At 52.2% G+C, this 17,633-nt stretch overlaps 8 protein-coding genes across 8 annotated transcripts; 4 read left to right on the forward strand and 4 right to left on the reverse strand.

Moving 5' to 3' along the window:
* Positions 1 to 10: 10 nt before the first annotated feature.
* CC77DRAFT_940730 (KOW motif domain-containing protein) lies at positions 11 to 1,623 on the forward strand (the record flags this gene model as incomplete). The annotated part of the gene is made up of 2 exons (XM_018534746.1): positions 11 to 550; positions 601 to 1,623. The coding sequence occupies 2 exons, from the start codon at positions 11 to 13 to the stop codon at positions 1,621 to 1,623; spliced, it is 1,563 nt and encodes a 520-aa protein (XP_018383749.1).
* Positions 1,624 to 1,726: 103 nt separating this feature from the next.
* CC77DRAFT_228406 (oligosaccharide biosynthesis protein Alg14 like protein) lies at positions 1,727 to 2,938 on the reverse strand. Its single transcript, XM_018530742.1, has one exon. It carries the CDS (start codon positions 2,730 to 2,732, stop codon positions 1,830 to 1,832), a length of 903 nt encoding a protein of 300 aa, XP_018383750.1. The 5' UTR covers positions 2,733 to 2,938; the 3' UTR covers positions 1,727 to 1,829.
* Positions 2,939 to 3,442: 504 nt separating this feature from the next.
* CC77DRAFT_1063648 (hypothetical protein) lies at positions 3,443 to 6,604 on the reverse strand (the record flags this gene model as incomplete). The annotated part of the gene is made up of 5 exons (XM_018528643.1): positions 3,443 to 5,211; positions 5,264 to 5,734; positions 5,943 to 6,171; positions 6,224 to 6,512; positions 6,558 to 6,604. The coding sequence occupies 5 exons, from the start codon at positions 6,602 to 6,604 to the stop codon at positions 3,443 to 3,445; spliced, it is 2,805 nt and encodes a 934-aa protein (XP_018383751.1).
* Positions 6,605 to 7,081: 477 nt separating this feature from the next.
* On the reverse strand, positions 7,082 to 9,030 carry CC77DRAFT_1022540 (hypothetical protein). Its single transcript, XM_018525485.1, has 3 exons — positions 7,708 to 9,030; positions 7,430 to 7,658; positions 7,082 to 7,371 (listed from the first exon to the last, which is right to left on the reverse strand). The coding sequence occupies exons 1-3, from the start codon at positions 8,740 to 8,742 to the stop codon at positions 7,226 to 7,228; spliced, it is 1,410 nt and encodes a 469-aa protein (XP_018383752.1). The 5' UTR covers positions 8,743 to 9,030; the 3' UTR covers positions 7,082 to 7,225.
* Position 9,031: 1 nt separating this feature from the next.
* On the forward strand, positions 9,032 to 11,417 carry CC77DRAFT_228431 (translation initiation factor eIF-2B subunit beta). Its single transcript, XM_018530743.1, has 3 exons — positions 9,032 to 9,457; positions 9,514 to 10,806; positions 10,859 to 11,417. Exons 1-3 carry the CDS (start codon positions 9,363 to 9,365, stop codon positions 10,929 to 10,931), a joined length of 1,461 nt encoding a protein of 486 aa, XP_018383753.1. The 5' UTR covers positions 9,032 to 9,362; the 3' UTR covers positions 10,932 to 11,417.
* A 337-nt stretch (positions 11,418 to 11,754) lies between these two features.
* CC77DRAFT_228733 (polysaccharide deacetylase) lies at positions 11,755 to 14,246 on the forward strand. Its single transcript, XM_018530744.1, has 3 exons — positions 11,755 to 12,090; positions 12,195 to 12,765; positions 12,818 to 14,246. Exons 1-3 carry the CDS (start codon positions 12,018 to 12,020, stop codon positions 14,058 to 14,060), a joined length of 1,887 nt encoding a protein of 628 aa, XP_018383754.1. The 5' UTR covers positions 11,755 to 12,017; the 3' UTR covers positions 14,061 to 14,246.
* Positions 14,195 to 15,481, forward strand: CC77DRAFT_967841 (hypothetical protein). The gene is made up of 2 exons (XM_018535761.1): positions 14,195 to 14,623; positions 14,681 to 15,481. The coding sequence occupies exons 1-2, from the start codon at positions 14,509 to 14,511 to the stop codon at positions 15,301 to 15,303; spliced, it is 738 nt and encodes a 245-aa protein (XP_018383755.1). The 5' UTR covers positions 14,195 to 14,508; the 3' UTR covers positions 15,304 to 15,481.
* A 17-nt stretch (positions 15,482 to 15,498) lies between these two features.
* Positions 15,499 to 17,004, reverse strand: CC77DRAFT_228375 (integral membrane protein). The gene is made up of 2 exons (XM_018530741.1): positions 16,308 to 17,004; positions 15,499 to 16,229 (listed from the first exon to the last, which is right to left on the reverse strand). Exons 1-2 carry the CDS (start codon positions 16,759 to 16,761, stop codon positions 15,694 to 15,696), a joined length of 990 nt encoding a protein of 329 aa, XP_018383756.1. The 5' UTR covers positions 16,762 to 17,004; the 3' UTR covers positions 15,499 to 15,693.
* Between the last annotated feature and the right edge of the window lie 629 nt (positions 17,005 to 17,633).

Genomic DNA, 17,633 nt, shown 5'->3' on the forward strand with positions numbered 1-17,633 from the left:
CCCGCCCACCATGAGCCAGTTGGTCGTCAGGCCAGGACGCAATGCCGCCCGACAGGCCAAAAAGCTCAAGGAGATTCGGAAAGTCAAGAACGCAATTACCTGGCACGAGCGGGAACGCAAGAAGCGACAGGAACTCAAACAGGAACGATGGGATTCCAAGCAAGCCGTTATCCAACGTATAATGTGGGAGCATGAGCACGTCAAGGGTGTTAGGAAACAGGCCTTGGCCAATGCAAAGGAAGACTGGAAGCTTGGTCCCTTGAGGCCAAATCGCGCCATTGGCCCCGACGCTGAGAAATATGGTGCCCTCAAGGCTGCCCAGATCCAGAAGCCCGAGATACCTGTCAAGACCCAGAAAAACCGAAATGCTGTCAGGGAGAAGAAGGGCCTGGAATTGGAGTATCCGCTAGTCGTCGACGATAAGAAATACTTCCCGATTGTAAAGGATGATCGTGTCGTGATATTGAAGGGGAAGGACGCGGGTAAAATTGGTACTGTGCAAGAGCTCGTTCCGAGAACACACGAGGTTGTCGTTAAAGACATGAACATGGTAATTTCTACCTTGCCTTACTGCAGCTGTGTATCATTAACACTTCACAGCAATATTTTGACACCGCCGTGTTCAACGCCGCTGCCGAAGGCATGGGGCCTAAGATAGAGAATGCTTTGCCTATGCCTCTTGATAACGTACGCCTGGTGGTACCTGCCGAGATACAGAAAGGAGGCAAAAAGTGCTTCGAGGATGTTGTGGTCGAGAAGATCTTCATGGAGCGACATACAACCGGCATTGACCCCTACACTGGCACCGATTACGGCGACAGCGAGATCCCGGAAGCACATCAATATGATCCTCGAACTGGTCTCCCCATATTCCACCGATACATTGCAGGCACACGGCAACGACTTGAATGGCCATGGGAACGTGAAGAAGAGATCAAAGATATCGATATCACGAAAGAGTCAGAGACGGACAAGCAAACATGGCTCAGAAAAACCATAGCCAGCATAAGCCAGCCGCTCACCAGTTTGAGTCGCTGGCGAAGCAAGAACAACGAGGACCGAGCTCAACAGGACGCATCGAAGGACCTGGCAACTGGTAGCATTGAAGAGAAGTTTTCTGAGATTCAGAGGATGGAGCAAGATAGATTCAAGGCTGCGACCCCAAGAAGCATGGATCCCAACTATCCCGGAGCCTATGACGTTGATACAACGCGCAATATCGTTGAGGGATCAGAGTCCATGGCTTATACGCTCGTTGCACCACCTTTCCCCGACACACTTGGTGAAGAACTCCGCGGCGATATTCACGAATTCTCCATCAAATCAAAGAAGGAAAAGGGCCCTGATGCACCGCGCCCTATCAAGATTGCAAGACACTCTGAGCAGGGTGTGCTTGCACGGGAGATTGCAAAGCAACAGCAGAGAGCTGCGGACGCAATGAAGACACCCATGCAACTGAGGTGGGAGCTCGAACATCAGAAGAAGGTGCAGAGCCAGAAGGAGAAGCCACTCGTGGACCAAGAAAGCTTGCTGGCGGCGTTGGGTCAGCACATGCAGAAGAGTGCTACAAAGCCGTATCTGGGAAAGAAGCAGATTTCCAGTCAAACAGCCGATCTCGATTAGAGCCATCAAAGCACGACATGACACCACATGACGCATTGTGGAATGAAATTTGTAGCATGTATTCTGTATATATAGCAAGCATTGCAGTGGGAAACTCAGTCAGGCCCTCGGCAGCATGTGGGGTATCTTCGCTGTAAATGTACACCAAACGCCTAAATCATGCATATCACGACTCCCATCACCTTGCCATGTATATGAGCTCGTACTCAAACTAGAATGCCCCAGTACTCCGCTCGTCCCCCAGCGCCTTCTAGCTCCTCCCACTGTACCAGGAATCGATCCACAACCCTCAGCAATAGCTTCCCACTCAGACTCAATGTCTTGACGCGTGCGAAGCTCTCTACGTACACGGTCTTGCACTTGTCCCTGCTGTTCGCACCCTTGATGTTGAAGTAACGAAGTATAAGACTCGCGAGGATCAAGATTACAGCCGTAGCTGGGCCGTTTGTGATGATGAGATCTGGGAGGTCGGCGGCTGTGGTTTCGTAAGGTGTCGTGGGAGCCTGGCCAGCTAGTAGCGGTGGTACGTGAAGGAGAGGCGCGAACGATGCTAGGAGAGTATAGAGTGATGTTAGAGGTGTTGTGAGGAGTGGCTGGTGTATCTTGCGCGCACGAGGCACGTTGGCGATATTATAGTGGTCTGGTCCAGTGCATGCTGGTTTATCGCCCTTCTTCTCTCCCGCCACATATATCATGCTGTCTGCACCTGTCATCACCGTCACCGGTGTTCTTCCTGCGCTGTTCTCGTAGACTGCATTTTTCTCCATGTCTTGCTTGCGTAATCGTCCCTTTTCCTTATCTTCAAGTCCTCGCTCAAACTCCGCGGCGCGTTGTGCTGAGAATGCATCTCCGCTGCTGACTACATATGTTCTGTGCGTGTACTTGCGTGTATCCAGATCTCGAAGTAGGTAGAACATCTCGTGTGTATGCCCTCCCGATCCTAGCACGATAAGAACGCGTGTTGCGAGCGGGCGCTGGCGTAGCGGTGTTGATTTCGAGCGCGCATTTGGAAGGATAGCGAGCAGACGTAGTGTTGCAGCGACAAGCAGAGTAACTAAAGTCGCGATCGCGAAGGAGAGCGTATAGAGGGAAGCTGGCGGGGGTGCCATGGCGGGGTTCTTGCAATGGAACGCGAATGAGGCCAAGCCGCGGTGGGCTTTCTATCCTTACGATTCCTGTTTAGAGATTCCGAATGCTGTGACTCAGACTGAGCGCGAAAACATCGCTGTTGTGGTCGTAAACTTCACCGGGTGAAGGTACGTGTCATAGTAGTCGGCCAACCATACGGATCTCGGAGAGCACACGAAATCACATGCTTTAGACTTGGCGCGAGGGCAAGTCTACCAGCACCATCCACGTCTTCTCTCTCACATTTTCATCACGCACGTGGGAAACACAGGTCCAATTAGACTCCGTGCCTGAGAGATACATAATTCTACGGCCATACTCACGATCATATTTGAGGAGATCACGCCTCAGCTACTCCGTCATGTACCTACATTACCTTTTCAAGTATTCTTTCAAAGCTTACTGAGGAAGACCATTGTCGAATTGCAAGTGTGTTTTGCTACGAGAGCAACTCGGATCGATGGATGAAGCGAGTGCTTACGCCAGAGAGGAGAGCATATGTACACGAATAATGGTCACAGATCAGTCGGGGTGACGCAATACATGTGTCGAGAGCTCAGCCTTACGTGTGTGTATGTGTGGTGTCCTCGGCGAGGCACAACAAGAGCATCTTCTAGGAAGAAAGCACAGGTATACACATCAATCCTTACAGAGATCATTCCGGAAAAGCAGACTCTTTCAGTACTCGTCATCACCGCCCATTTTCGCCCACAACAATTTCCTCCCAAACTGGCCAATACACAGCCCTCTCTGGTCCATCCATTTGCCAAATCAAACTGGGATTCTGCCTCATAACACCTTCATATTCCCTCTTCAAGCCCAACAATTCCTCACTCAAATCCCTTATCGCATTGATTACTAGCCTCAATTCCTTGCCCTCCATAGTTGCTGGCGATATTTCGCTCTTCAAATCTGACAACGGGCCGACAAGACGCGCGAGTGTCGGAGGCAGGTTGTAGCGGAAAGAAGCTTCTACCCATACAGTGACCGCAAGACGAGAAGCTAAGAAGACGCTAAGCGCGGGTAGATAGGCTAGTATGTCCGCTGAAGAGTTTGTGGTGTGGTGAGACGATGGAGCCAGAGCCCGACTGAGGTGAATGGGCCAGCAGAGAGCCGCGTAGCGTAGGAATGGAAGGTGGGTGTCGAAGGGTATGGTGCGGATGCTATTTGCTCGAGAGCTGTTGTGTTGGGTCGGTGTGGCATGCACATTGTGAATATTAGTATCTCCGTCTGATGAAGACAGAGACTTGTATCCGCTATCACACGATGCACTTGTTCTTTGGCTCGCGCCACTGCTAGTAGGTATGGTGAGTGGCATGACGGGGCCACGAGGCTGCAAGGCACCAAGAGGGCGTTTTGGTACATCGTGAGTGAGGTAAGCTAGACACCGTGCTGCTAGGTGGGCATGTACGCTGCTGTCATCGTAAAGACTAAATTCCGAGCTTTGAGACCCTGGACTATGGAGGTAGTCTCGTATGGATCCGTGGGAAAAAGCGATGTCGTCGTTGACAACGCGAACGAAGCCAAATGTAAGTTCCGGTAAGGCTTCTAAAATATCTTTCGTATGCGAACTCTCGGACACGTTGGGGTTGCGTAGAATGAGAGCGGTATGCAATGCCTCTGGACACATGCGGTTGATTGGGCAAGAGAGCCACCGGAACGTGTCAGTGATGACATGTTTTTCAGTCAGTGGATGGCGTGCTAATGCATCAAACATGATACGAAAGAGTGATTCCAGACTCTGCAGCGAACGCATGTCTTGTAAGATAGCAAATCGCTCCTCCGATGACAGCAGCGGCGATTGAAGGAACTTCAATACCATGCCGGCCCATAGAAAGTCACCATCCGCTGTCTTCGCGACTTCCGAGATGAGCGATCGGTCCATGCAAATCCCAAAGAAACCTTGGTCTGCTAGGCGGTTCAGTTTTGGTGCCACGAAACGATCGATAGCAACTGCGTTGTACTTGCTAGTAAGTGGGAGAATGTGGGGAGCATCTGAAGCCCATTTCTGGTACTCGAGAGGTATCTTCAAGTTCGGCCTGCTGAATATAATAACTCTTGTGTCGGAACCACGACAAAGTCTTGCTAGAGAAGCGAGGAGCATTTCAGTGTCGCTACACTCATCAATGCCATCAACCACAATGAAAGTGGGATGTTGTCGAAGTAGAAGCAATAAAATGTCCGTGACCTCATCAGTAGTAGCGTGTTCTCGAAACGAAGTTTTGCGCAATAAAAGGCTGACAGCATCCAGGGTGGAACGATCGTGTCGATGTGTATGGAGCAACTGACATGAGAAGGCCCGAAATGCGTCTTCAGGTTTGTTGTTCTTGTAAAGGAGGTTACTAAAATGATAGTGTGCGGTCGCTGGAGGCTCATCGCATAGGTCAGGATCTTCTGCTTCACCAGCCAGATTGCTTACAACCGAGTGTGATATGACAGTCTTGCCAAAACCTGCTTTCGCTAATCACTTGTCAGCTTTCCAAATATTTGACATAGATGCAGGTTTACCTACCCTGTACGAACAGCACTCGATGCTGCCAGTTACTAGCTATAGCATTCTGATCGTTTGCCATGCTTTGATCAAAGCGCTGATCTCGCCATTTGGTGTATGCTGGAGCATGCAAGAACCACGCACAGAAGTCCTGGTAAGGTTGACGAAAATCGTGAGCCGTTGTGTTAATCGAGGCTGAAGTTGACAGCCAGCTTTGCACTTTTTCAACTCTCCTTAACCGCTTTGCAAGTCGTTGTCCATCTTGTTCTACCTGACTATTGCAGTCTGCACTACTCTGTCGATGTAGGAAGCTAAGATAACTTCTACGTTGCTGTGAGACTTCCGCGTAGTATTGAAATTCGTTGTCGGTCTCTCTCTCTAGCCAGCTCCTATGCTGTCTTATCCGGGTTTCAACGTGGGCAAAGCGCGAGTCGAGTGGCCGCCATAGCGATGAATGTGCCACTCCGAACGTAAGAGATTGCACTTCTGTGCCTGTGTATAGTCAGTCAAACCCGGTTCTGAATCTGTACGATATGGAAACATCTACGACTGTATGTCATAGAACTCGGAGCATAGTAAAAAGTTCTAGCGCGTGGAAAATCTCATAATTCAACGATGTACGGATCTCTGGAGCTTCCGTGGCAGAACACTATGACGGTCCGAACCACATATGCGACTTCAAGTCAACGAGAAGACGTACCTTGTGATCCTCGGCAAAAGATTCGATACAGCTCTAGGAAAAGCTGCACAAGGTCCGCATACACGAAAGAAAAAAGTGTTGCCAGATGATAATCTTCAGCTTGGCCATGAGCCTCGGAACCGTTACGTTTGCAGATTTCGTAGATCTGTTGGTAAGGAGGTATGATCTGCGCAATAGCCTCAAGCATGTCGGCAATCTTCTCAAGGAAAAGCACGCAATCAGTGCTCATCTGCCTCCAGTGTGAGTTCAAGAGATGCATTCAGAGTGGCTTTGATCCATACCTCGAATACCAAACGAACAATTCCCCACAAATGACCCGCCCATGCTGGCTTTAGTTCGATACATGTGCTAAGAACATCGAAGTAAGGTGCAAAAGTTCGAATGAACAATGTGAACTTTCGGGTAGAAACCAGTCTTCTTAGGTCTGTGGACCCGTTGCCGGTGGACATACGATGCAAGTCGTTCAGCAAGAGCGAGGCACTAACATCGTGATGGAAATTTTGACAATGTTCTGGCAGTATAGTGTTGTGTGTTGCCTGTATTGCTTCATCAAAGAGTGAATGGTCTAAGCTAAATCATAGTCAGCTTTGCTCGGGCTGCCAGTGACAGACTAACCTTGAATCCACCATGGCTATGTCCGTGTCTTGAGTCTGTGTCGACATTTTTTAGACGCGATCGAACTCGAGCGTAGACTTCTTCTCTGTAGCGAATTCATTGGCACAAGACGTTAAGCATCCACTTGGAACGATTCAGAGCGACAGTGACATTGTAAAGGTATGGATCCGGCAAGGACAGCGGGTGTGCCTGAGTAATAAACATTCAACGCGCTCATTTTGATGGGACCTAACACGAGAACAATTACTGTCCCGCATGGAGCCACGGGAGAAGAAACGGGCGTCGTGGGGCTGAAAAGATGCGGCAGATAAGCGGGATGTGTAAGAGCATGTTGAGTAAGGACCTATAGCCACGAATGTCATGCCCCGGACACAAAGACGTGGGGGAGCAAGCTAGGAACGTGGGCGAGACGACAGGCCCATGCGACAGCTCGAATGTGGCAGATCGGAGGTGCAGGCCGGCGGGCGGGTAATTCCTTGTTCGTAATGAGTAAAAGAAACCCAAAAGGAACATTACTCAAGCGAGCCGTGGAACATGAACGAATAATATCTTGGGTATCTCCTCCTACGAGCTACATAGCCAACTGCTCGGCGCAACGGGTCTATAGTACAAAAGGTATTAGAATGCGAGGTACTAAATCGAATGCCACTAAAATTGTGGCTACCTGATTACGCGGATGCGGGCATGCCGAGCCGAAGCGCAAGCAGCGCACGCACGTCGGTGACATACTGCAAGCCCTCAAGCAGTGGGATAAGGTGCAGCAGATCGTGGTCTGTTGGGTCGCTGATCCAGCCTTCGATGGGAATGGCATTGTCTGGGATCACTATCAGTACAGGCTGCCTTGGGTCGCACTGGGCCGGAGCTGATCTTACCTGGATGGAAAACGTAGCTCAAGGGGCTGTTGTCAAGAATCATGACCTTGCTGAGATCGGGCTCAACCTGAGCAAGGTCCTTGATGTAAGCCCCGTTACGAACAGTGCAGTGCTGTCGATAGTATCTGCCTGCAAAGTACTTGCGCTCCACCTCGAGCCAGTCAATGACGGGATCTGCGTACTCCTGAACCGACGCGGTGAATATGATCAGATTGTACCATTTACTGACCTGTCGCGCCGTTAGTGTGACATGAGGCGCTCCTGGCCGAGGCGCATACCTTTTTCAAGAAATCGTCGCAATACGGCCGTTTGTGAACATAGTACAGGAGCGGCACTTGTGGGCCAACAACCTGTCCATCCGCGCCAACCGAAGCCTGAAGCTTCACTTCTACCATGTGGCCGGTCTGGAAGCGGCCGCCGTTGACTATGCTGTGAATCAGCGTCTCATCGAGATCTATGATCAGCGTCTTCTGGTGTGGTCCAACGGCGGATACGCCTTTTGCAGAGTACGACGGCTGGCGGCGTGGCACCAAGGGACGCGGGGGTTGGGGCGCCCGTGGGAACTTGGTCAGTTGTTTCGACGACGCAGATGCCGGGCCAGTGGGGGACTTTAGGGAAGCGGCCGCCTCGGAGGAGATGGAGTCGGCCCTTGACGATTGGGCCTTTTTCGCCGCCTTGCGTTGCCTCAGAGCATCCTCGTTGTGGTGCAGGGTGATGCGTATCGACCTTTTGGCTGGGGCGATTTCGTCTGCTCGTGCAGTTGCGCTCGATTTGGAGCGAGTGTGGCGGGAGGGGCTGTCCAGGTCGTCGTCGCGTGTGGGAGATCGCTCGCTTTCGGAATCGGACGTCATGGCGGTCGAGGTTGATGCTATTGACAGTGAACGTCTCGTGGGTTGCTTCATAACTGGTTGCGCGACACTCGAACTGCGACTCTTGCGCACTCCCTTCTCGCTACGGTCTGGGGCAGCCGAGGCTCGCGATGATGCATGCGCCGCCACTTTTTTCCGGCGTGCACGCGTAAAAGTGCGCGAGATGTTGTAGACAGGTGCTAGAAAGGAGAAGTGGCCGTCTTCCTCGTAGTAGAAGGCGGCGACCAGACACTGCCCCGTATACACAAAGGGGGTCACCAGCACGCCGACCACAGCGGCAATGCCGTCGGATATGCGCGCGGGATACAGCCATATCCTGCGCCGCTTGGTGTCTTCGTAGGGGCCCTTCTGGGCCTGCTGGAGTAGTGGTGTCTTCTCGTCGTATCCGGATGCGACCGCCTCCGTATTCGAGGAGCCGGAGCCGTGGCTCCTGTCGGCGCCCATCTTGCGCGTCTCACTCTGTGCAGCTATTGCACTCGCATCGTCAGCTGGGGGTGATCTGGAGGGCCGAGGCTCGAGAATGGCGAAGGACTGTGGGGTAGCGTGATTGCTGGGGGGAGCGCAGATGCTTATGTGTTGTTGGCTGACGGTAATACCTCCGTGATGGCGGGGCCGTTGCGAAGCGTGTACAGAGTTGCGGCTCAGTGAATGTGCTCTTCAAGCACTGACGGAACTAGCAACAAGCCGAGGCGTGCAATTCGAGGGAGAGGATGGCTATGCAGCTAAGCAGAGGTTGGGGACGAGGGCAATGACGAACCGCTCGAGCGACCGTGCCCAATCGGAACGCCGAAAGCTCAATTTAGTTACGACTCATACTTTGCCATGACCACCGCTTCGACATGCAATTCCACTCCCACGCTGCCCCAACATCGCCATAGCCGCGTCGCCAGTGCTTTGGCCCAGCAGCGCATCCACCGACTGGCCAGAATACACCCCCTCGGACCTGCCCAGCGACCACGAGAGTCATCAAACCACGACAACCCCACCACCCCACATACCCTCGATATCCCGTTTGAAATCTTGCGACTTTGGCCTGCGCCTTCGCTTTCGCACAGATTCCCACCATGCAGGGCGCAACAATACAGGCGCCGGGACTGTCGACGTACCTCAAGTCGCTGAAGAGCACGCCTGTCGATGCTTCGGTTGAGCATTTCATCTCGTGAGACGCGACTCTGCATCCACGTGCCCCAGCACCAACTAATCTCTCCGCTCCAGACTCCTCAAGCGACGCCAAATACGAAACTCGAGACCATGCGCTATAGCGACGACGGCTCTACTCTTGCGCGTCGTCGGCGAGTTCAAGGGAAGGGATGCCGCAAAGCTCATTGAGCGCATAAAGCAGGTCGGCAGGCGGTTGACGTCGGCGCAACCACGAGAGGTAGTCGTAGGCAACATCGTACGACGCGTACTGGGGCTCGTACGCGAGGTCGTCGACGAACATGCCGAAGGGCAGACGCCAACGGGAAGCGAACCAGGCCACTCGACTCCACAGGCGCCCGCGCAGCACGACTCCCTTCACAGGCCAGCCTTGAACTCGAGCATATCCACCTTCAGCCCTCTCAGACATGCCGTCGCCGAACCCATGCACACAAGTGTCTTCACCGACAACGCATCCGACGTTAGCGAACCCTCGAGACGGCCCCCGTTACTCACCTCACACACTTCGTATGCGCCCACCTCGTCCGCTCCTCTAGTCCACTCGCTATTCGGCCTCTTCTCCCAGCCCGCAGACACACCCTCGACCACAAGTACACCCACAGGCCAGGCTTCGCCAAACGGCAAGAGCACTCTCACAGCACTCAACCTGGAGCGCCTCGAGGGTATCAACAGGAGCCAGAATCTCGACCTCAAGGGCGAGGTCATGGAGGGCATAAGAGAACTCCAGGACGAGCTCGAAACATCAGACAAGCAGATTGCCGAAGTTGCCCTCGAGCACATTCACGCCAACGAGATTATCCTCACCCACACTGCGTCGACAACAGTCCAGAAGTTCCTCCTGTTCGCCGCACGAAAGCGCAAGTTTACCGTCGTACACGCCGAGACATATCCCCACGATCACACTGCCACCCATGGCATCCTCCTTACCGGTAAAAAGCGAGAGGCGAACCCAGATGACGACGCCGACGACGACAAGTGGAAGCCGCTCACCGACGCCGGCATCCAAGTCTACGTTATCCCAGACTCACATGTCTTCGCCATAATGTCTCGCGTCAACAAGGTCATTCTAGCGACACACACCGTGCTGGCCAACGGCGGCCTGGTTGCTGCAGCCGGAGCACACATGATTGCAAAGGCTGCCAAGGAGCACCAGACGCCTGTTGTGGTGCTCAGTGGAGTATACAAGCTCAGTCCAGTCTATCCGTTCGACATCGACGAGCTGATCGAGCACGGTGATGCAGGAAGTGTAGTGCCCTACGACGACGGCGAGTTTGTCGACAAGGTCGATGTTGAGAACCCTCTGTATGACTACGTTCCTGCAGACCTTGTGGATCTCTACATTACCAATCTGTAAGTCATGTCTCCAACTTCTCAGAGCACCGAGCAAAACTGACCCTTACAGTGGTGGACATGCACCTTCATACCTCTACCGCATTGTAGCGGACCACTACCGCTCCGAGGATATCACTTTGTAATTTAGCCACGAGCCACGGCGTTATGATACCAACCAAGCCTAGAAGGGACAGGAAAAAGTGTCGGCAGCAAACAATGTTACCCCACCTAGAGTAGCATTACTCTTCTCTACAGTCATGCATTGCCTGAAAGCAATAAATACAGCACAAATTCCTCATCCATTCAACCCGAGGCACGTATGCCGCCATCTTCACCATCACCGACTCGTGCCCTCGCCCTCCACCCGCCCAACTAGCACACTTCCTACATACCCTTGACCCCCATTGGCCGCCCTTTCGTGCCCCTTCTGCACATACCCGTAACCCATAGGTTACCACCCCCATCATTGGTCGCACGAACTTTAGCAGTGTGCCCTTCGGCCATGGGAAATCAACGGTTTCTGTCAGAATTACCGCGTTGGGTAGTTTGACGATGCGTGAGGGTGGGCCGGCGGGGCGGCAAGGGGCACTGTGGCGCTTTTGGGTAAATAGTTGTGCCAAAGTGTGTAGTGCCCTTCAATGCACCTACTGCGCGCGGGGCGTTTTGCTTCTCTGGAAATTTGGCCGTAGGCGCATTCAAACATGACGCATGTGCATTACAGAACAAGGCTAGTTTGTAGAAGGCCGGTAGTTGTTCTTCGCGTTCTAGCTCTGTTTCTGAGAGCTGGGATACACTGAGGGGTCACTATCACCGCCCCTCCATGTTCGATAGTGCATGCTTCGCCGTCCTACCTCGCACCGAAGCATTACGTGTATACTCTCATACCGATTGCGCGCGGAGAAATGATGATATGCAACAAGTGCTAGCCGTCGGCCATTTTTGGAAGCTACTCAGTGTGATAATGTACGGCTTATCATGGTCTCGGGTCGGCTGTTGTGACATTACGTATGCGGAGAACGCGGGCGCGCATCTTGTGGAGCTGAGTTAATCGAGTGTCAACCTGAGGTCCTTCTTCCCTGACTGGAGAAATTGCAAAGACGCGGGTAAGGCCCACAATGTCATTTCTTGAGCTTGAAGGGTTGCATGTGTTTGTTACGGGGGCGGCTGGAGGTATAGGAGGTGCGATCGTAGAGGAGTTTCTAGGTACGTATTGAATTCTGCACATTTGTATGCATTCTTGGATGCTGGAAGAGAATGCTATGCCAACGAACGTCCCGATGGTCTGCTTGGGTATGGTGAAAGGTATTCTCCAACTTGCTAGCACCATCGAACACCGCGATCAAACCAACAACACCATCACCCCAACAGAGTGTCTCTATGCATCTTGATTGCTGACACTCACGCAGCACAAGGCTGTAAAGTCACTGCACACGACCTCCGCCCAAACCCTCTCGCCTCAACAAAACCTAATCTTCACTGCTTACAGGGTGATATCAGCTCTGAAGCTTCCATCCAAGAATCCATCTCCCAAGCCATTAGCCACTTCTCACAACCCATAAATATCCTTTGTGCCAATGCTGGTATCACAGATGAATCCTCTAGCTACCCTATATGGGGCATGCCTAGCGATCTCTGGGATCGTACTTACGCTGTCAACGTTCGCGGTACTTTCCTAACAATCAAACACTTTCTCAGATCTGTCGAAGAATCACAACTGGAAACCGGCAAGGACGTCAACAACGTTAGTGTTGTCGTGACGGGGTCCGAATGTGGAGTTTTTGGTCAGGCAGGACATGTGGAGTATGCGAGTGGGAAGGCGGCACTGCAGTACGGACTTGTAAAGACGGTAAAGAACGAGATAGTCAGGTTGAACAAGAGCGCGAGGATCAATGCTGTTGCCCCTGGGTGGGTGGATACAAAATTGATTGAGGGTAGATTGGATGACCCGAAGGAGATGTGGAGGGAGGCTGAGGCTACGTGAGTCTGATGCTTGTATCCACTCTTGGGAATATTTCGCTGACTATCATAGTGTTCCCCTTAGGAAGATTGCTCAACCGACTGACGTAGCGCGAGCAGCTGCTTTCCTAGCCAGCCATCGTGCTGCGGGGCATATCTCTGGACAATGTATATCTGTCGACGGTGGTATGGAAGGTCGTATCGTGTGGTCGGAGGACGAAGTTCGCAAATCACAAGCAACTGCTGTGGAACCCGAGATGCCCTCTGTCAATACTACTGGTGAAGCCGAGGTATTTGGTACCACTACCGAAGGCGTATCTCTAGCTAGTAGAAACACCTCAGCAACGGCCATCCCAACAACGTCATCTCTCACCGCCCCTCGAATCAACCATGAACCGAAGATCAAGATACTGCTCTCGGTAGACTTTGACGCGGTATCAGGTTGGTTAGGCACTGGAGCTCACCCCAACAATAACCTCGCAGACTATAGTACGGGGTTCTTCAGTGGGCATGTCGGCGTTCCTAGGCTACTCAAACTCTTTGCAAAATACGACATCGCCAACAAAGTGACCTGGTTTGTGCCAATGCACAGCGCAGAGTCCTTCCCCAAAGAATTTGCCGCAATCAAGAACAGTGGGGCAGAGATAGGATTACACGGCTACTGCCACGAAGGCGCTCCGCAGCTCACTCCAACCCAAGAACGCGAAGTCCTCGAACATTGCATAAGCCTCTACCAAGAGTTGTTAGGGAAACGCCCACTGGGCTACCGCGCGCCACTCTACCAGCTTCGAGAGAGTACCGTAGAGTTACTAGAAGAATACTCCTTCCTGTACGACTCTTCACTATCGCACCACGATAGCAAACCATACTACCTCCCCAATCTACCACCTATAAAGCCGCCAAAGTATACCGAGGAGGCTTCCGCAAAGGACTGGATGAAGCCTCTCCCCAGACCTAGTGCCCCTACGGCCAAGACACTGGTTGAAATTCCAGCAAACTGGTACACCGAAGACATGACGCCCCTTCAATACCTCCCTAATGTACCCAACTCGCACGGCTATGTTGACGTGCGTGTGATGGAGAATATGTGGAAGGATAAATTCGATTGGATTAGGAGCGAGATGCGCGATGGTATTGGAGAAAAAGACGTAGTAGTGTTTCCATTGGTCTTGCACCCAGATACTAGTGGTATGGCGCATGTCATTGGAATGATCGAGAGAGTGATCAAGTGGCTGAAGACGTGGGAAGGGGACATAGAGTTTTGTACATATGAAGAGGCGGCTGGGGAGTGGAAGGAGAAGAACACGGTAGAGTGATGTCGGACACATGACCGTAAGTAGACTTCGGAGGAACGAGAGTGACTGTCGATCGTCGGCATTACCATGACCATTGCATGCCGGAATTATAAGCTTCGTGTGAACTCCAAAATGTCACAATGCAGCCATATGCGAGACAAAACCAACAACTGCTTTGTCCATGTCAGTTGAGGATGACATGGCGCATATGAAGTGTCTAGCGCTGGCGCGCTGATCCCAGGGTCCAGGTCCCGAATTCCCCACAAACGTCATCCGTTCCTCCGACCCAAACAATTAAACAAGTGGCTGCCTTGCCGCACGCATGCAAGAAGCAACGGACAGCCAGCTTTCTACAAACCCCAGGCTCGAACAGTAGACATTGCCATTTCCTTTTCCTGTGCAACTTCAAGTTTTTTACCCAAAGCTCGTGGCCCATTGGGACAACTTTACGCAACAGACGGAAGAAGGCATGGAGAAGCTCAAGGAAGCAGAAACAGCAGCGGCGCAGCGCTTGCGCAAAACGTTCAAATACCCCTCAGAATCCGACGACGAAGACACGATAGAAGCAGGCATGGATGAGCAAGGTAGCACTCTTCCTCCACCTGCTACTCAGCCGGTACCCAGCTAACACGACCAAACAGATCGCGCAGCCCTCGTCCAAACCCTCAGCACACACGACACATCCACAACACACACGTACACGCTCTTTCTCCTCGCGCTTCCTCTGCTTCCCACACTACTCTACATACCCCGCTTGCTCGCCCTATCCACCCTTCCAACAAGTTTAGTCGCTGTCGCGAGTCTACTAGCCACGGCGTATACCTTGTACTTCCTACCCTTACCACCTACACAAATGGAGCCCATAGATGGCGTCGATGTGACACCTTCCACTTTCCAACAGCCATCGAGAGGGAAAGGGAAGGGCAAGAAACCCATGGGCGGATACGGAATCTACAACAAGACACCATCTTGGGAGCAACCGACTGAGAAGAGTGTGAGGCGGCCTGTACCGTATCTCTCAGAAGACATGGCAGACAGGATAGGTGATTATATTGTGCCTATCAACAGAGCTGTGTGTGGGCTTTTGGCACTGTATGAGGTGTGGTTGGCACGTGAGTGGAGTGAAGGCTTCATGATAGGAGGTGGCTTCTTGCCCGGGGTGATTTGTCTGATAATTCTGTGGGCGAGAACCGAGTTGCGGATTATTGACATGGATGCGTTGGAGAGGATTAACGCGGGTGCTGCGCAGGGAAAGGTAAAGTGAAGCCCAGGCGAACTGCTGACTCTGGAGCTCAACTATGAGATAGCCACGACAGAGATACCCATTGCAGAAGGACAATGCACAATGACTTATGACTATGACGAAATAGCGGTATCATTAGGTTCTATGTATAGGTGGAGGGTACTTATCCGTGATCAATATCATGTCGCGTCGATTGCACATGTCCAATGCTTCGCTGTACTATGCTGTACCGTGAAATGCCAAAGATGCCAGACCAACGCCGCGCTCGCTCGAAAAACAGGATCCAAATTTCTCTTTTTATGCGCTAATCATCAGATGGCACGTGAGCTACGCTCCTGGGACTTCCATGTCCAAGTCGATATTCATATGTGTGACATGGTCGAAGAGGTTGAATGCCGAAGGGAGAGGTTCCTAGCCTGATCGCTTCCAAAACTGGTAACCCTTCTTCTCGCGTTTCTCGTTTGTCTCGCCGGCGACCATGTTCGTATCCCTGATGCCACCAGCTTCTGTGCCAGCAGGATCCATATGGTACGCCTTCTCGTTGCCTCTCTTCTTTCCTTTCTTGACATCCCTCCTGGATGCACAGCAACAGCAGAGTCCCATCTGTACGAGCCAAGCGAATATGGCAAAAGCACTTGCTACCCACATGAAGGCGAACAAGGTGACTCCAATTTCCGCCGAGATGTTTAGCTCAGCCACACCACCGATAGTGTTGCGGAAGATAATGAACATGACGGTCGCAATGACGGAGGCGACTGTTACGAATAGCGCGTTGAGGAAGGCAAGGATAGCAACGGCGAGGGTGAGCCAACGCGTGTAGATGGAAATAGGCATGACGAAGATGAGGACGAAGGACAAGACGGTTGCGGTAAGGAAGAGACCGAACATCCAGTTTGAGACGAGGTGAATGAGGTCGAGAATATCGTTGATGTCAGCGGGAAGGTTAACTATAGGTGTTGTTAGTTGCTTGATTTGCAAAATGCGTCATGCGCAAGAATGGGATAGGATAGTGGGAAGCAACATACTCGACGCTCCAGCAAGAAGCTCGTTACGCAGGATCTCTACAGGGTTGAACCAATACAGCGTTTCTGGCTTACTGCAGTAAGTCACGCCTTGGCCCGCATATCCCTCGCAGAATCCCCATAGCCCGACTTGGTAGAAATCGTGCAGACCCAGTGTTTGCGCGATGGTGTTGATGAGTGCAAAGTTCGGAACGCTTGCAGGCACGATATGGCTCAAGTCGAGCCGGATGAAGTACCAGTTTTTGATAACGGCTTTATTGCGTACGCCCGCAATGTTCACGAGGATAAGGAATATGAGTGTGATGAAGAGAAAGAAGGAGGTTGTGAGCGCCCATATCTTGCGTGTGCGGGTTGCGCGCTTGATCTGCTCTTTGCTGAGCTCAGGCACCACTGTTGGCGACGTTGTCTGTGAGACGGCGGTATCATCCGACTTGCGTCGGCGCGAGAAGATGCCCATTGTAGGCGATTCGGAGGTTTTCCAGGCGTTCAAGGAGAAGCAAGCGCTGCAGCGGAGAATAGTAAGAGAAGCAAGTGGACAGCCAACGACGGAAAACTTGAGACAAACGATGAGCGAAGAATATCCGAAACACTTCGTCGATGAATGTTCAGGCCTTGGATCCGGGGCAACGCAACCTCATACGCGCGTGCTGCAGCAGCGGTCGTGTATTTTTATGGAGCCTTGTTGAAGATCTCGAGCTATGACGTACAGGACCCCTAACAGCAAAACTAGACACCGCAAGAAGGCGCTGGCGACGCGGCGCATTATTGCCTACGACACACATCGGCACTAAGCCACGCGACTAAGACGTCCAATAGCAAATCACCGGTCTAGATATTGGGCGCGACTGAAGCACCGGCGTCGGCGCACGTTTGGTACTCGCATGGTCTGGCCGGTACGCGTGTTCAAGAGGCTGGTTATGACGTCGCCCTAGCTACCGTTCACCATGAAGACTTTGGGGGTGGAGTTAATTGCTTGTGGCTGTGCTGGGGTACTTTGGTGTGGACAAACACGAGCAGAATGCATGTGTAAGATTTTCGCGGGTACGACGGGGGGAGCGGAGTTCGTGATCTGCGTGGATAATTTTGTCCATGACCGGTGCATGGCGGATGATGACGCTAGGCTTCGGCAGCAGAGGTGCATGATTTACGTCGAGGCTCCCTGCTAGGCACACGCTCTTTTAGAGAGCGAACATTACCCTGTGCAACGAGTACAAACAGGTATAGTCAAATGTGCTTGTAATAATGTTTCTTCTTTCCATTCCTCTATGTGCTCGGCTTACATGTTTCACAATCGCTCCAACGAGTCCCACCAACATCTACTCCCCGACA

This window comes from Alternaria alternata, assembly GCF_001642055.1.
Source record: "Alternaria alternata strain SRC1lrK2f unplaced genomic scaffold CC77scaffold_16, whole genome shotgun sequence".
Taxonomy (NCBI): Eukaryota; Fungi; Ascomycota; class Dothideomycetes; order Pleosporales; family Pleosporaceae; genus Alternaria; species Alternaria alternata.

Bases quoted from the DNA above. Each gene is read 5' to 3' on its own strand.
- CC77DRAFT_228406 (XM_018530742.1), bottom strand. From the start codon at position 2,732: ATGGCACCCCCGCCAGCTTCCCTCTATACGCTCTCCTTCGCGATCGCG.
- CC77DRAFT_1022540 (XM_018525485.1), bottom strand. From the start codon at position 8,742: ATGGGCGCCGACAGGAGCCACGGCTCCGGCTCCTCGAATACGGAGGCG. The intron at 7,659-7,707 runs GTATGCGCCTCG...ACGGCGCGACAG, and splicing joins GCGACGATTTCTTGAAAAAG to GTCAGTAAATGGTACAATCT. The intron at 7,372-7,429 runs GTAAGATCAGCT...TAGTGATCCCAG, and splicing joins GAGCTACGTTTTCCATCCAG to ACAATGCCATTCCCATCGAA.
- CC77DRAFT_228431 (XM_018530743.1), top strand. From the start codon at position 9,363: ATGCAGGGCGCAACAATACAGGCGCCGGGACTGTCGACGTACCTCAAG. The intron at 9,458-9,513 runs GTGAGACGCGAC...TCTCCGCTCCAG, and splicing joins TCGGTTGAGCATTTCATCTC to ACTCCTCAAGCGACGCCAAA. The intron at 10,807-10,858 runs GTAAGTCATGTC...TGACCCTTACAG, and splicing joins GATCTCTACATTACCAATCT to TGGTGGACATGCACCTTCAT.
- CC77DRAFT_228733 (XM_018530744.1), top strand. From the start codon at position 12,018: ATGCATTCTTGGATGCTGGAAGAGAATGCTATGCCAACGAACGTCCCG. The intron at 12,091-12,194 runs GTATTCTCCAAC...ACACTCACGCAG, and splicing joins CTGCTTGGGTATGGTGAAAG to CACAAGGCTGTAAAGTCACT. The intron at 12,766-12,817 runs GTGAGTCTGATG...TGACTATCATAG, and splicing joins TGGAGGGAGGCTGAGGCTAC to TGTTCCCCTTAGGAAGATTG.
- CC77DRAFT_967841 (XM_018535761.1), top strand. From the start codon at position 14,509: ATGGAGAAGCTCAAGGAAGCAGAAACAGCAGCGGCGCAGCGCTTGCGC. The intron at 14,624-14,680 runs GTAGCACTCTTC...ACGACCAAACAG, and splicing joins AGCAGGCATGGATGAGCAAG to ATCGCGCAGCCCTCGTCCAA.
- CC77DRAFT_228375 (XM_018530741.1), bottom strand. From the start codon at position 16,761: ATGGGCATCTTCTCGCGCCGACGCAAGTCGGATGATACCGCCGTCTCA. The intron at 16,230-16,307 runs GTATGTTGCTTC...CAACACCTATAG, and splicing joins GCTTCTTGCTGGAGCGTCGA to TTAACCTTCCCGCTGACATC.